This window comes from Manis javanica, chromosome 6 (genome assembly GCF_040802235.1).
Source record: "Manis javanica isolate MJ-LG chromosome 6, MJ_LKY, whole genome shotgun sequence".
NCBI lineage: Eukaryota > Metazoa > Chordata > Mammalia > Pholidota > Manidae > Manis > Manis javanica.
The window spans coordinates 66,069,383-66,081,869 of NC_133161.1; the positions used below are offsets into that span (position 1 = coordinate 66,069,383).

At 39.2% G+C, this 12,487-nt stretch overlaps 1 protein-coding gene across 6 annotated transcripts in view; it reads left to right on the forward strand.

Annotated features, from left to right (window-relative positions):
- The window catches only part of COL28A1 (collagen type XXVIII alpha 1 chain), a 185,470-nt gene that overhangs the window by 104,190 nt on the left and 68,793 nt on the right, over window positions 1-12,487 (forward strand). For all 6 annotated transcript variants that reach the window (XM_073238793.1, XM_073238792.1, XM_073238791.1 and 3 more), the window contains 2 exons: window positions 9,242-9,310; window positions 11,337-11,405. In XM_073238793.1, coding sequence (XP_073094894.1) covers window positions 9,242-9,310; window positions 11,337-11,405 — 138 coding nt within the window. The remainder of the gene's footprint in view (window positions 1-9,241; window positions 9,311-11,336; window positions 11,406-12,487) is intronic.

Sequence of the window (12,487 nt, forward strand, 5' to 3'; positions counted from 1 at the left end):
TGCTCCCCCTCAACTGCCTTTTCTTTCTCTCTACTGTCTCTTCCCATGCATGCTGGGAAAGTGTGTTATCCTGGACCTCTCTAGTCCTAGAAGGAGTGGTTAGGAGGGTGAGCTGGTCTTAGAACCAAAGAACTAGGATCATAAACTAGAAAGTAAAGGAAATTCTAAAAGCAAACACCAGCTTTAAAACAACACTCAAAATCATCTCTCATCTTTCACAGAGGCCTTAAAGTCTTTATGTGGCCTTCTTTTCTGAAGAAAACTTTTGGAAACACACAAACAGAAACTGGTAAAGAAAGAGCTTTGGAAAAGTCTAATTCCATTTAACTTTGTCCTTCTGGGTTGGTAAAGTGGAGTTGAGACTGTCAAAATACCTAAGGTTGTCAACGGTACCAAAGCGCAGCGCTCGAATGTGTGCAAAATTTCTCTCCTTCCACTTTGACTTAAAATAGCAGGAAAATTGCAACTATGTGGAAATGTGTGTTTTGTGTAGCTGTTAGACATACATATTTGATATGTTTTCCATTTAAACTTTGTGTAGTCACCTTAAAATATTGGCCTTATGGCATTTACTTACAAAACAAATGTGTTTTGAAACAAGGAAACTATTAAGGTTGACGAGGAATTTATGTGATATTTAGTCAAGGTCACATGTGTTTAGCATATGATGCAGACATTAGAATCAAAGCTTCTATGTTTCAAAACATATCAGAAGTCGTCCCTGACAACTTGCACCCGTGTGGTGCTCCCTGGCTTTTTTCCAAGTGGGAGAATTCCATATGACATTACTGGATATAGTACTTCAATATTCTACAATTACCTTGAATTGAACCCAGTTTTGACAAGGGCTTCTGAGAGAGTTCTCATAAAAAACTACAACTTCCCAGGAGATAGTAAATACAGTTTTAAAATCCACTTTTGAAACATGCCAAGAAGAACTGACAGTTTGGTTTCATGCCAAGTGGGAAGTGCTCCTCTGGTGCCCTGATTCCTGGACCCACCCTCCCTGCTCACAGATGGGGAAGGCAAGCTCACAGATGCTAATACTGACTGCATTTCTTGACTAGGCCCCTAGAGACTGGAAGCACCCTTTGTGATTTGGAAACAATCATTATATGTCTCATCTCCCTTTGAGAAGCTCAGATAACTTCTTGCTCCTTTACTTTCACTCCCAGAGGCTCATGAGGGACTGATTCACTGACATCTGTGAGGGTAGGAGTTCATTCTTGGCCTCCTAGAGGAATACAAGGAGCAGTTCTCCTGAGCTCCACAAGGGCAGGTGCATCCTGCCATCCACCTCTCAGCCCTGTGGGCCACCTTCCAGGTGCTAGTTCATCACAGAAAAAGCCACAGCTTTGCCCAGAGCTTGGGAAGCAGTTGCACTTAGACCAGTCCTTGCACGGCTTTTCAGGCCCTCAAGGGACCTCCTAACCACCGAACGGTTGGAATAAAGTCTGTAAGCAGAAAGGACTTCTTGGGTTGTGGTTATTATTTGTGTATATTACCTAAGTATCATATATTATACTATCTAAGTAATCTATATTATATGCTACCTAAATGTTTCCAGAATACTGTGGCATTTTTAACAACTCCTGTATTTTATAGGGAAAGTTTGAACAATTTTCCCCATTACAGTAGAAATAGTTTTATTACTATACTGTGTTTGTATGTGAGAGGGATACAGTGAAAGTGGATGAATGAAGGAAAGGCTAAATGGATAAATCAGAACAGGAAGAATGACTTGTGGTGATCCACAGATGCTCAGTCTTCAGTACTATCCATCTTTCAACCATCTTTGCACTGTTTAGCATACATTGGATTGTTTCTCTTTCTATTCTAGCCTTTACCATTGTCAAAACTTAAATTATGTAAACATTTAAAGACAAGCATAAACCCAAACCCAAAAGAGTTAACCATTTTTCAAAAGCTTTAAATGTTTGAATATTGTAAATACATGCTTTATTTGACAAAAGTGGCCCATAGTCATAAATTAAAATGGAAGTTTATGTGAAATTCCACTGAGTATCATTATTTTGAAAATGTTCCCAGCATCTGAATCGCCCCTCTGTTCTCTGCAATGGCTCACATATGTGCACACCACCAACAGGCAGTGGTGGAACAGAGGAGCGATTCACACAGAGATGCATTAGGAATTTGTGGATTCTATCAATGGACATGCACTGGACAAGGAACTCCATTTTGAATAGTATCTGACAAGGAAGGCTTGCCTCAGATACAGACTTCATGCTAGTGAAGTTGAGGGTCTGTGATTCCAAAGTGGAGTTGAAGAAACGCACCTCCCATAATATGACTGCCCAACTGCACCAGGCAGGATGATCAGCTCAAAAACAGGACTCATTAAAGCCAGAGCCAAAGCAAGAGCAAATGCCAGGCAACTTGACCTATAGATTTCAGAAAAGGTTACCAGACCAAAAACTTGACAAGGTGACTTTTCAAGATTTTTTCCTAACTTAGTGTATGACTTCCTAACTATGCGTGACTCTAAGAGCAGAGCTGTTTTCCTGTCCATCTTATGGCTTTCCATATTGCTTTCATCTTGTCTTGCTGTTTCCCTAGCTCTGCATTTCTCTCCCCAGAAATACACACAAACCTTCCCTCTGCCCCAGAGATGCACAAAAATCATCTTATCATTTGCCAGCCCCATCACCATCAACACATTTTTATTTTTAGTCATGCAGACCAGAGGAACTCTCCCCCAGTGGAAAATAACACTGACTACCAGAGAGCCTTGTCTTCTCTCTGTCATTTGTGGGAGTATCAGTGTTTCCATTTTCAAAGTTTCCAATTCAGCTAAACAGGAAGGACTCTCCCTCGCCAATGAGATTCTTAGCATATTGGAATCATTTACTCATCTTTGATGAATTGATTTTAGAAAAAGAAGAAACAATCAACCAATCTCCCAAGTCCTAAATCAAATTTTTAAGTTATCATGGACTTTGAGATACTGCTCCTTTGGGATGAATATTAAAGTTCTAGGTGGAAATTAGTTTGAAGAATTTAAGTCATTTTAAAGATTATGAGATTTAAAGCTGCAAAAACACATGAAAAGAAATGTTATCATGATTAAAGTGCTTGTTTTCTAGTACCTGCTTGATTATTTCTTCATCCCCCTGATAATTGTGCTGGTAATTGTTACTGTCTCCCTTTTCACCTTAAAGGGTATCAGTGAAAAGTGACTGAGTGATATGGCAATTGCCAGCCAATAATCAATACACTTTATCAGTATCAGCCTGTCTATTCATAAGCTTAGAATGAGGCCTCTCAAGTTTCCACTGACATCCTGGCAGTCACAAGGGTACACTCACTGGTACACAGGCTCATGACACAGTCCATGCAGAGTGGTGCTTATGTTTGTGGTGGTTGGAGCCTTAGGAGTTATGTCTTCATTTTATTTAAAAGCCAGAAAGAAAGAAACATTAGGCAGCTGCTAATCATCACTTTGACTTCTACCATTTTAAAACCCAGTCGTTCCTCAATTGTGCCATGTACTAGAACCTGCAGAGAACCGTTTCTTGGAAGATTCTGAAGAAGCTAATTCTTTCCACAACTTATTCTATTTTCAAAGGAAAAAAGCATGAAATCACTTTTAGAATAACTGTAATATGCCTTTACAGTCCTCTCTGTGACAGGGACTTGATTGGCACAAGGGAGAATTAGTGATTAAATTAATTAAAGCCTTATTAATGTGTGGCAGGGGGTAAGATAGTCTAATGGGCTGTTTGTCTTTAAAAGCATTATTTTCTCACATAATGTATTTAAATCTTATAAAATTTAGACGGTATAATAGATTGTTTCCTTATCATTGCTCCACTTGAAATCTCTGTTACTTATTGACAGTGTGACCTCAGCAAGTCATTTAATCTCCCTGAGTTGTAGCTTCCTCATCCGAGACTTCAAATAATAATGCCTACTTCACAGGATTATTCTGAGAATTAATAATGTCTATAAAACAGTTTTTGAAAACTAATATATTAAAGTAGTAGTCATCGTCATCATAGTATGCAGGACTCTCCAAGTCAAGGGTACTGCAGTACGGATAAAAGGACAAAATGAGAACTTGTATAAGTAGTAGATCTGGAATGGCACTGATTAAAACATTGGGATAAGCCTCAAAACTGAGGACTGGCCGTGGAGGGAAAAATGGGAAGGGAAACCTTAAGACAGCTGGGTACTTGTGCAGGTGGTGTGGGCCCCTTATAATCAGGATATTTTTTTTCTTCTTGAGAGAGTGTTTGAGTCCATATAAAAGGATTTTCACAGCCACATAACTGTGGTGCCTGCATTCAATGACAGCGGGAAGAAAGTCTGTGGAGAAGTTCGTATCTTGCACCTCGCCCCAGCCAACACCAACGTGAGGGACAGGCTCTGCCGTCACACCTGGGTTGGAGTGGCTCCGGCTGTGTGGTTTCCAGAAAATCATACATCCTTATCTATAAGCCTCCGTTTCCTTATCTATAAAATGAAGGAAGTTGATGTTGATAGGATTGGATAATATAGTGAATGAAAAGTACCTGCCACATCATAAACTTAATAAATGTTAATTATTATTTATTTTGCTATTAATTATAATTTTAATGTTAACCAAAGCAAAGATTTACCAATGAGAAAAAGAATGAATGTGACACTGTTTGCTTTCTTTTTCTTCCTTTTAAGAAGTGAAAGGTTCAGTGAATGATTACCAGGACCAGACTAAGATGTATGATTCAAAGGGTATGGTATGATTAACCACTCTGCGAGGTTATGGTCTAGATAAAAACTTCACTGAATCATTTAAATTCACATGTATAAATATTGCAGATGGTTCTATTTGGCCATTTCCTGTGGAAAAGAGGGGAGTATCACCCCTACAGAGACCCTTTTATGGGCCAAAAGGAAGCTGTAGGCAATCAAAATAGTTACTCTTCTTCGAGGGAGTAGGGGTGGGAAGGTTGCGGTAGGGCTTAGGCTATGACCTTATGACATTGATGGCTATAGTTACAAACGGCAATTCCAGAATTTGCTTTCAGTCTGTTCATTATCTCCTAATGCAAGGGCTCCCTCTGCAGGCTCCATAGCTCCCAGATCCTGCGTAGGAAGCTAAGTCCAGCTATGCAAGTATCTATTGCAATTCCTTTTATTTGGGAATGCCACTCTATCCCCTGACAATAAAACTGCATGTCTGAAAACATCATGGTGAACGCACTTCTTAGGGACCACTGATGCTGCGTTGTGGCAGAGCCCGTGCTAACAAGTGGTAAAGTGAGTCCTGCCCACAGTCCTCTTGTATGCATTCACCTGGTGGTGTGGCCTAGCCTAGGCACATGGCCCATGGAACAAAAGACATGACACATTCTCAAGACCTTACTGCGGCAGAGAGACACCATCTCTGTGGATTCACACAGCTCAGCAAGTGCCTGATATTCCATCTACTGAAAAGTACAATATATAAGCAAGGAACAACCCGAATACCATTTTATAGACCAACTGTAACATCTGCAGAATATGTTAATACATGATTTAAAGTCTGACTCATAAAAGCATACATCAGATTGTATTTACATAGGTCAAAAGATTACAAAAGATTATTCTGATAGACAAAACAAAGCCATCTGTCAACACTTACATGGATAAGGATGGAGAACTTGTTCAAGGTAAACACTGTGGTCCCGCAGAGGACATGGGATCACACCCTTAAAGTTCACTGGCCCAAGTTCAAGGATAGGAAATGCAATAAAGTGTCCACAGGGTCACTGTTAAGCCTTCAGATACGCCTAAATGGTAAGGGTTAGGGGAAGCTGAGTAAGAGAGGAAATGAAGAGCTGCAATAAACGTTGATGAGGCTCCTCTAAAGTAAACTCACAACGTATTCAACTGGTTTTCCCACTTGCTTTCTCCTCTGTGGTGTGTGTATGTGAGCATTATGGTATCATTAATGCTAATTGAGAAGGAGGTTTTAATGAAAATCATCATGATAAAAAATCACACATTAAATAGTAGAGTTTTAAGTTCTTTTTTACAGAAGTACTGGTTCATAAAAAATCTTTCTCTCCCTACTGTTAATTTTTTAAAATTACATAACATTTGGAACACAGCAAGAATGCATGAAATTCATGTAAGTTCTGATACTACTAAATGTCCCATGTGCTCTTCCATTTTGTCCACCTTTTTATCTTTAAAATTCTGTACTCTTTTCCTCATTAAGGGTTAATAGCAACCTTCCCTTACCCTCAATGATAAGATTTTTATTGGATACTGTTTATGGAATTTTAAAAAATATTATTCAAAACATTTCATTATGAAAATGATTAATCATATACAGAGAAGAAAGACTTGTAAAAGGAGCTTGTATTTACTCATCACACTTCAGCAATTATCAACAGCTGGTCAATCTTGTTTTATTTGTGTTGCCTTCTCTTTTCTCCTTCTCCCTTCTGCATTCTTATGAAACAAATCCCAGCATACATACAAAGCTTTAGCATTTATCTCTCTTTTTAAAAAATAACTGCATACCATTAGCAAACCTAAAAAATATTAATAATAATTCCTTAGTATCATCGAATATCCAGTGTTCAAATTTCCCAGTTTGTCTTATAAGTTTGTTACAGTTGGTTTGTTGCATTTGACTGAGATGTCTCTTAAATCTCTTTTAATTAAAGGTCACCCATCCTTTGTTTTTCCCTAGCACTTTCTTTGTGGATGCATTCTTTTCCATGAGGATTTTGTAGATGGTATCCTTGTGGTATTAATGTGTTTCTCCATCATCTGTACTTTGTTGTAAACCGGTAGTCAGAGAGACCCGCTCAGATACAGGTTCAGTTTTTCTCAGCTGGAATACTTCATAGACTTCATAGGTGGGGTGCATCCTCCCCATAGCATATCAGGTGTCTGGCCACGAGCTTCCTAACCTCATGAGGGGAGGGCAGAGGTGAACAGAAACGCGAGAGAGGGAGCCAGTGTGCATGGGGAGGATTAAGGGTGACCGGCAAAGAAGACAATTATTTTTTATAAAACAATAATTTTGGGTAAAATCTATTTAACTATATTTACCTGAGAGTGTCAAAATGTAGCAAGTGAATCAGCCAGAGACCTTCATCTGGTGAATTTATGGATACTTCCTTTAAAGATACACATCAGAGGTACTCAAGATAGGAGAGATAACAGAAATGGACAAATTCATGTTCTATACCTGGAGCTCTTGATGTTAGGAGTGATCATTTACTCTGGGAGAAACTTGGGAGTCAGGAGAGAGATGCTAAAGAGGTAATTAGTACCTGTGGTCTCAGAAGTACTAAGTGGAAGAGAGACAGAATTATCCTCTGCGAACAAGAGGGAAATCTGTAATCATGAAAATAGAGATGTAAAGAACTGTCAGTAATAAAATAAAGTTTAAAAAATTTCCTCATTCCTTGTTTTTATCTGGAAGCATTTTAGGGTTTGTAAATAGAAAGTACAATTAAATTAAGGATGGGCTGTTTTTCTAGATAAGCAATTACATCATTTCTTATAATCCATGATTTTCATGCTGTTGAAAACTACAAGCTATTTAACTCCTAATAGAACACGGACAAAACAGGACCCAGGGCAAAGAGCTGGGGAGACCTAGGTTCAAAGCCTGGCTCTGGTTCTTGTTTTTTGGGTTTTCTTTATAACTTTATGTCATGCACAAAGCAAGTACTAGGGAAGAACAAAAGATCAGTAACCTTTAATTGAAAGAGATTTAAGAGACATATTTTACATATTGAATTTGCCCATTTGAAGTGTACAATTCAATGATTCTTTTAATAAATTTATCAAGTTGCATAGCCATCATCATATATCAGTTTGGGAACATTTTCTTCTCTCCAGTAAGCCCCCTTATGCCCATTTCCAGTTAATCCTATCCTAGTTCCTATTTTTGGCCATAGGCAAGCACTGGTTGACTTCCTGTCTCTATATATCTGCCTTTTCTAGACATTCCATATCATGGAAGCAAACAATCTGTGGTTTTATGTGTCTGGCTTTTTTCATTGAGAACAACATTTCTGAGGTTCATCCTCATTGTAGCATGTAGCCATAATTTGTTCCTTGCCGAATATACCACATTTTGTCTGTCCATTTACCAGTTGATGGACATTTACGTTGCTTCTGGTTTTTGGCTATTATGAATTGGTCTGCTAAGAGCATTAGTATGTAAGTCTTTGTGTGGACATACATGCTCATCTTCCTCGGGTGTATGCCTAGAAGGAAAATAACTAGATTATATGGTAAATTTATGTTGAACTTTTAAAGAACCTGCCAAACTGTTTTCCGAAGTGGCTGCACCAGCAACACATGAGGGTTCCCGTTTCTCCACATTTCCCAACTCTGCCTCTCAAGAGCTGTGCAGCTTTGGGATAATTTTAGTTTCCTCTTTAACAAAACAGGTGGGATGGGTGTTAACATTTACCAAGCACCTATTCTATGCTAGACTACCTTACTTCATTGTCATCCACACACAATATAGGTGATTTTCTATATTTCTGATGAATTTGCTGAGGTTCAGAGAAGTTAGTCATCAGTGCGATCCAGGTGTGAATACTCAGTGATGTCAAATAGCCTATATGAACATGCAGAGCATGGTGCTGGGTACATAGAAGCTGGCTAATGAAGAGATTGCATCCTTTCCTTCTTCCCCTCATTCGCATCTCAAATAGATCTGAGTGTGGGGGCTGACACAGCCTACTTAAGGCCCACCACTTTCCTGGTGATAGTTGCCTGTTATGAAACTGGCACATTTGGCTAATCTGTAAAACCTTTATGGAACTTGCCCTGTAGTCACAGCAGCTCCAGGGCAGGAGAACCAGGAGCCAATCCCTAACCCAAAGGTTGCTTTTTATTCTCTCTTCTTTCTCCCTTGACTCGCAACAGTGATAATTACTTTCCAAATTCAAGAAAGAAAGTTCTGGAAAAAGCATACTTACGTTCAGGTTGCCAAGATGTTAATTGACTGGATTGCTTTGAAAGGGACTCATATCAGGGAGCTTGAAGATCACCAACAGCAATAAAAAGGGAAAACAAATGGAGACACGCTCCCTTTGTCAAGTATAGGAAAGTTATATGGAAGAAAAGGACTCAACTAATACCTTAGACAAATGCAAGCTTAAAAAAGTATTTTTGTATATGGGCATTTAAAAAAGTATTTTTGTAAATGAAAATTCATATGAAATATTATGCACCATAAAGCTTTAAAAAAATCAGTAACTTACTCAATGTGTCCTTTCAGGGAGAGGCCGGCGTCAGAGGCCCTCCAGGCCCCTCGGGGCCCCGGGGCATAGGAACCCAAGGGCCAAAGGTGAGTCCCCGGGTCTGTGCTGTGTGTGAAGGTCAGGCACCCTCAGTGACACCCAAGTGAATATTAACTTCATAGTGAGTGTTCATTTTGCTGTTGACTTATCTTTTCCTGATCACTGATGTAAAGTATTATTTTCTCATGTCATGTGAACTTTCCGTAAAACAGAATATTTAAGTTTATAAAGCCATCTCCTCCCCCAAAAGAAATTAGAAAGTCTGTGTCTCTGAAGAAAGTGGTTGCAAAGTGCTCAAAATACTTCCAGGTTCCTCAGAGGCTGTGCCATCACTAAGAATGATGATAAGGAACATCTTTACTTAGGCCTGAGGTACCTCAGGTGGCCTTTTAACAGGATGCCAGCCAGTGTATCTATTGTATCATATGCGTGCAGTCCATTCTGTTAGGGCCTCAATGCAAGGGTCTAGATTTATTGTCCCTGTAGAAAGTAAGAGGAACTTCCTTTGTCTCCCTTTGCACTCATTTCTATTTCTCTCCCTTTTGCCACCTCTAGTTGGATGATTATTCATCCTTTCATTCTTTCAGTCTAGTGCCTCTCAATGAGGGAGATCTTGTCCTCTCCTCTCTGCCCCAGGGGGACATCTGGTAATGAATGGAATCATTTCTGGGTGTCACAGTGGGGAGGGAGTGCTACTGGCATCTAGTGGGTAGAGGCCATGGATACTACAAGGCACAGGACAGCCTCCCATAATAAAGAATGAGCTGCTTCAAAATGTCAATAGTGCTGAGGCTGAGAAGCCCTGTTTTAATTGTTCATCACTGGATCAACAAATATTTCTTTGATTTGTTCAAAAAGTAAGGTGAAGAAATATCAGGCATGTTCATAGGGAAAACAGGTGTCAATGAGCCACTCATCATAAATTCAAATTTCAAATAAATGTATTTATGCCCAAAATATACAGAAGTGAATTAGAACCCGATTATCAGAGAGGAATGGGAAAAGGTTTAATGGGTCAAAGATTTTACCGAGTATCCCAGAATTACCAAGATTCTCAGTTTATCCTTTTCTTGCTCATCAGTTCCATTTTAGCAGTAGGCTATTTCTTAAATTTATGATGATTTCTTAAACTTCAGATGGATGAAGATTATCCAAAGATATGAGTAGTTTTTAACACTGGGTGATGGTAAGAGGTGTCTATTTTTTATTCTTCATTGTCATCTTTATTTCTGTTTAATTTTTTTTTTTGGTAGTGAACAGGTATTCCTCTTACAATCAGAAAATATAAAGCTCTTTTTCTGTACTAGAAGGAAAAAGGTAGATTTATACAGTAACTTATAGTAACCCAGTATTTCTTAAAGCTTGTTCTATAAAATGTTGATCTGGAATCTCCTGGAATAAACAAAGTTCAACTAATCTCTATATTGGGAGATCGCTTAGAGGCTTTAATGTATGAACATGTACTAGAGATCTCCAAGGAGAGGCACATTACATTGGGTAGAATTTTTCCAATCTCATTTGACCACAGAAGTCTTTCCTCAAGAAACATAGGGTCAGCTTATACTGTAATGTACGCATACCAGGAAATGATGCACTTTTTACTCCATTTACATATTTTCTTAAAAATTCAGTACTAAACCACAGCAATAGGCACAGAATCTAACTGCGACCCTGGTGAGCTAGCACTTTGTATTGAAATGGAGCAATATAGTAAAGGCTACATAGAATTGTGTGTGAGTACTCCTCACACCCCTGCTCTCCAAGGGGGTGGTTGTAGGGCAGCCAGAGGGGTCCAAGCAGAGCAGGCCAACACTTCTGCTCATGCCGTGCAGCTCTGCGCTTACCTATTTGGATTATAGGAAAGATTTTTGCAAAGGATTCTATGGCTTAAACATTTTTGGAAAACAGTTTTATATAGAATGTGATACAGTTTACAGGCAGCACGGATGTAGATCCCAATCAGACTGAAGAACAAAGGCAAAGCAATAATACGGTTTTTCTTTCTAACGTATTCCTAACTTCTAATTTGGATCTTCCTGCACTCCTCTTCAATTCCTCTCCATCCTCCAACAGGGTGCTATCGGACAGAAAGGCTTGCCTGGCCCTCCTGGCCCCCCTGGCTATGGATTACAAGGAATTAAAGTAAGTGAACATGCCTGTGCTGCAGTCACCTTTGATTCACCAGGGTAATGGAGGAAAAAGGTTGTGGATAATATTAAATATGACTATTTGAAATGATTTTAATGTAAGCTTAGCAGTTAAAATTACATCCGGTATTTAGAGACACAATCCAGAGAAGTGTAAAAATGGTATAAGTACGTTTGTTTAACAAACGCTAAACATTACATAAACTGCTTGGCGAAAAATTTAACAGGTAATGGCGATTTGTTGTTTTTACTGATTTCTGAGCTGAATGGAGAATTGACGCCCCGCTCCTTCTCCCTTACCTTCCTTGCCTGAATCTTCCATTCCTAACCTGGAGCTGCCCAGTCTTAGCTCACAATGGAATCACCTGCGGAGTTTTGTTTGTTTGTTTTTAAATAATCCTGATGCCTTACTCCAGGGGAATGAAATCTGAATCCCTGGGAGTAGAGCTTGAGTAGAATGGGTTGGGAAGCCTCCCAGGTGGTTCTCCTGAGCGTCCATGGGGAGGATTGCCACTCTGAATCGTGAGTCTGTGTCCCAGGAATTCACAACCACACATGCCATCTGCTTCGTTTCTGTCTCAGCAGCAATAAGCCCATCTAGCAAGGGAGGGCCCCCATGGTCTCCCAAGTCTCAGTGAACAAAATTTGGGATCCAAAGGTTGCTGTGTAAATTCAGACAAGTCCCTCTTCTACATCTAATATGGTGACTTATTTATTTTTATTGGCTCACTCTCTGTTTTTTGCCCCAAATAAATTTATATTGTTTTACCATGGTTAAGCTTTGAAATTGAGTAATCCAGCCCTGGATAATTGATATTGACTCTAAAAATGTAGAAACATTCAAAATAAACTCTTTTCCAAAAAGCAAAATTTCTTAGTAAGTAGGAGACAGTAGGAACTTACAATAATAAATGATAATTAATGTGAAAAATCCTGTGTTGAAACTAAATTGCCTTCTCTCAGACTAGTCAAAAGAAAAACTGAGGCCGTGTTAAATCTTTCACTCTGTCACACAATGTCTGCGGCTTCTACTACAGTCTTTTAAATAGCAGTTGCTCCTCTGTCAGGATGAGCATA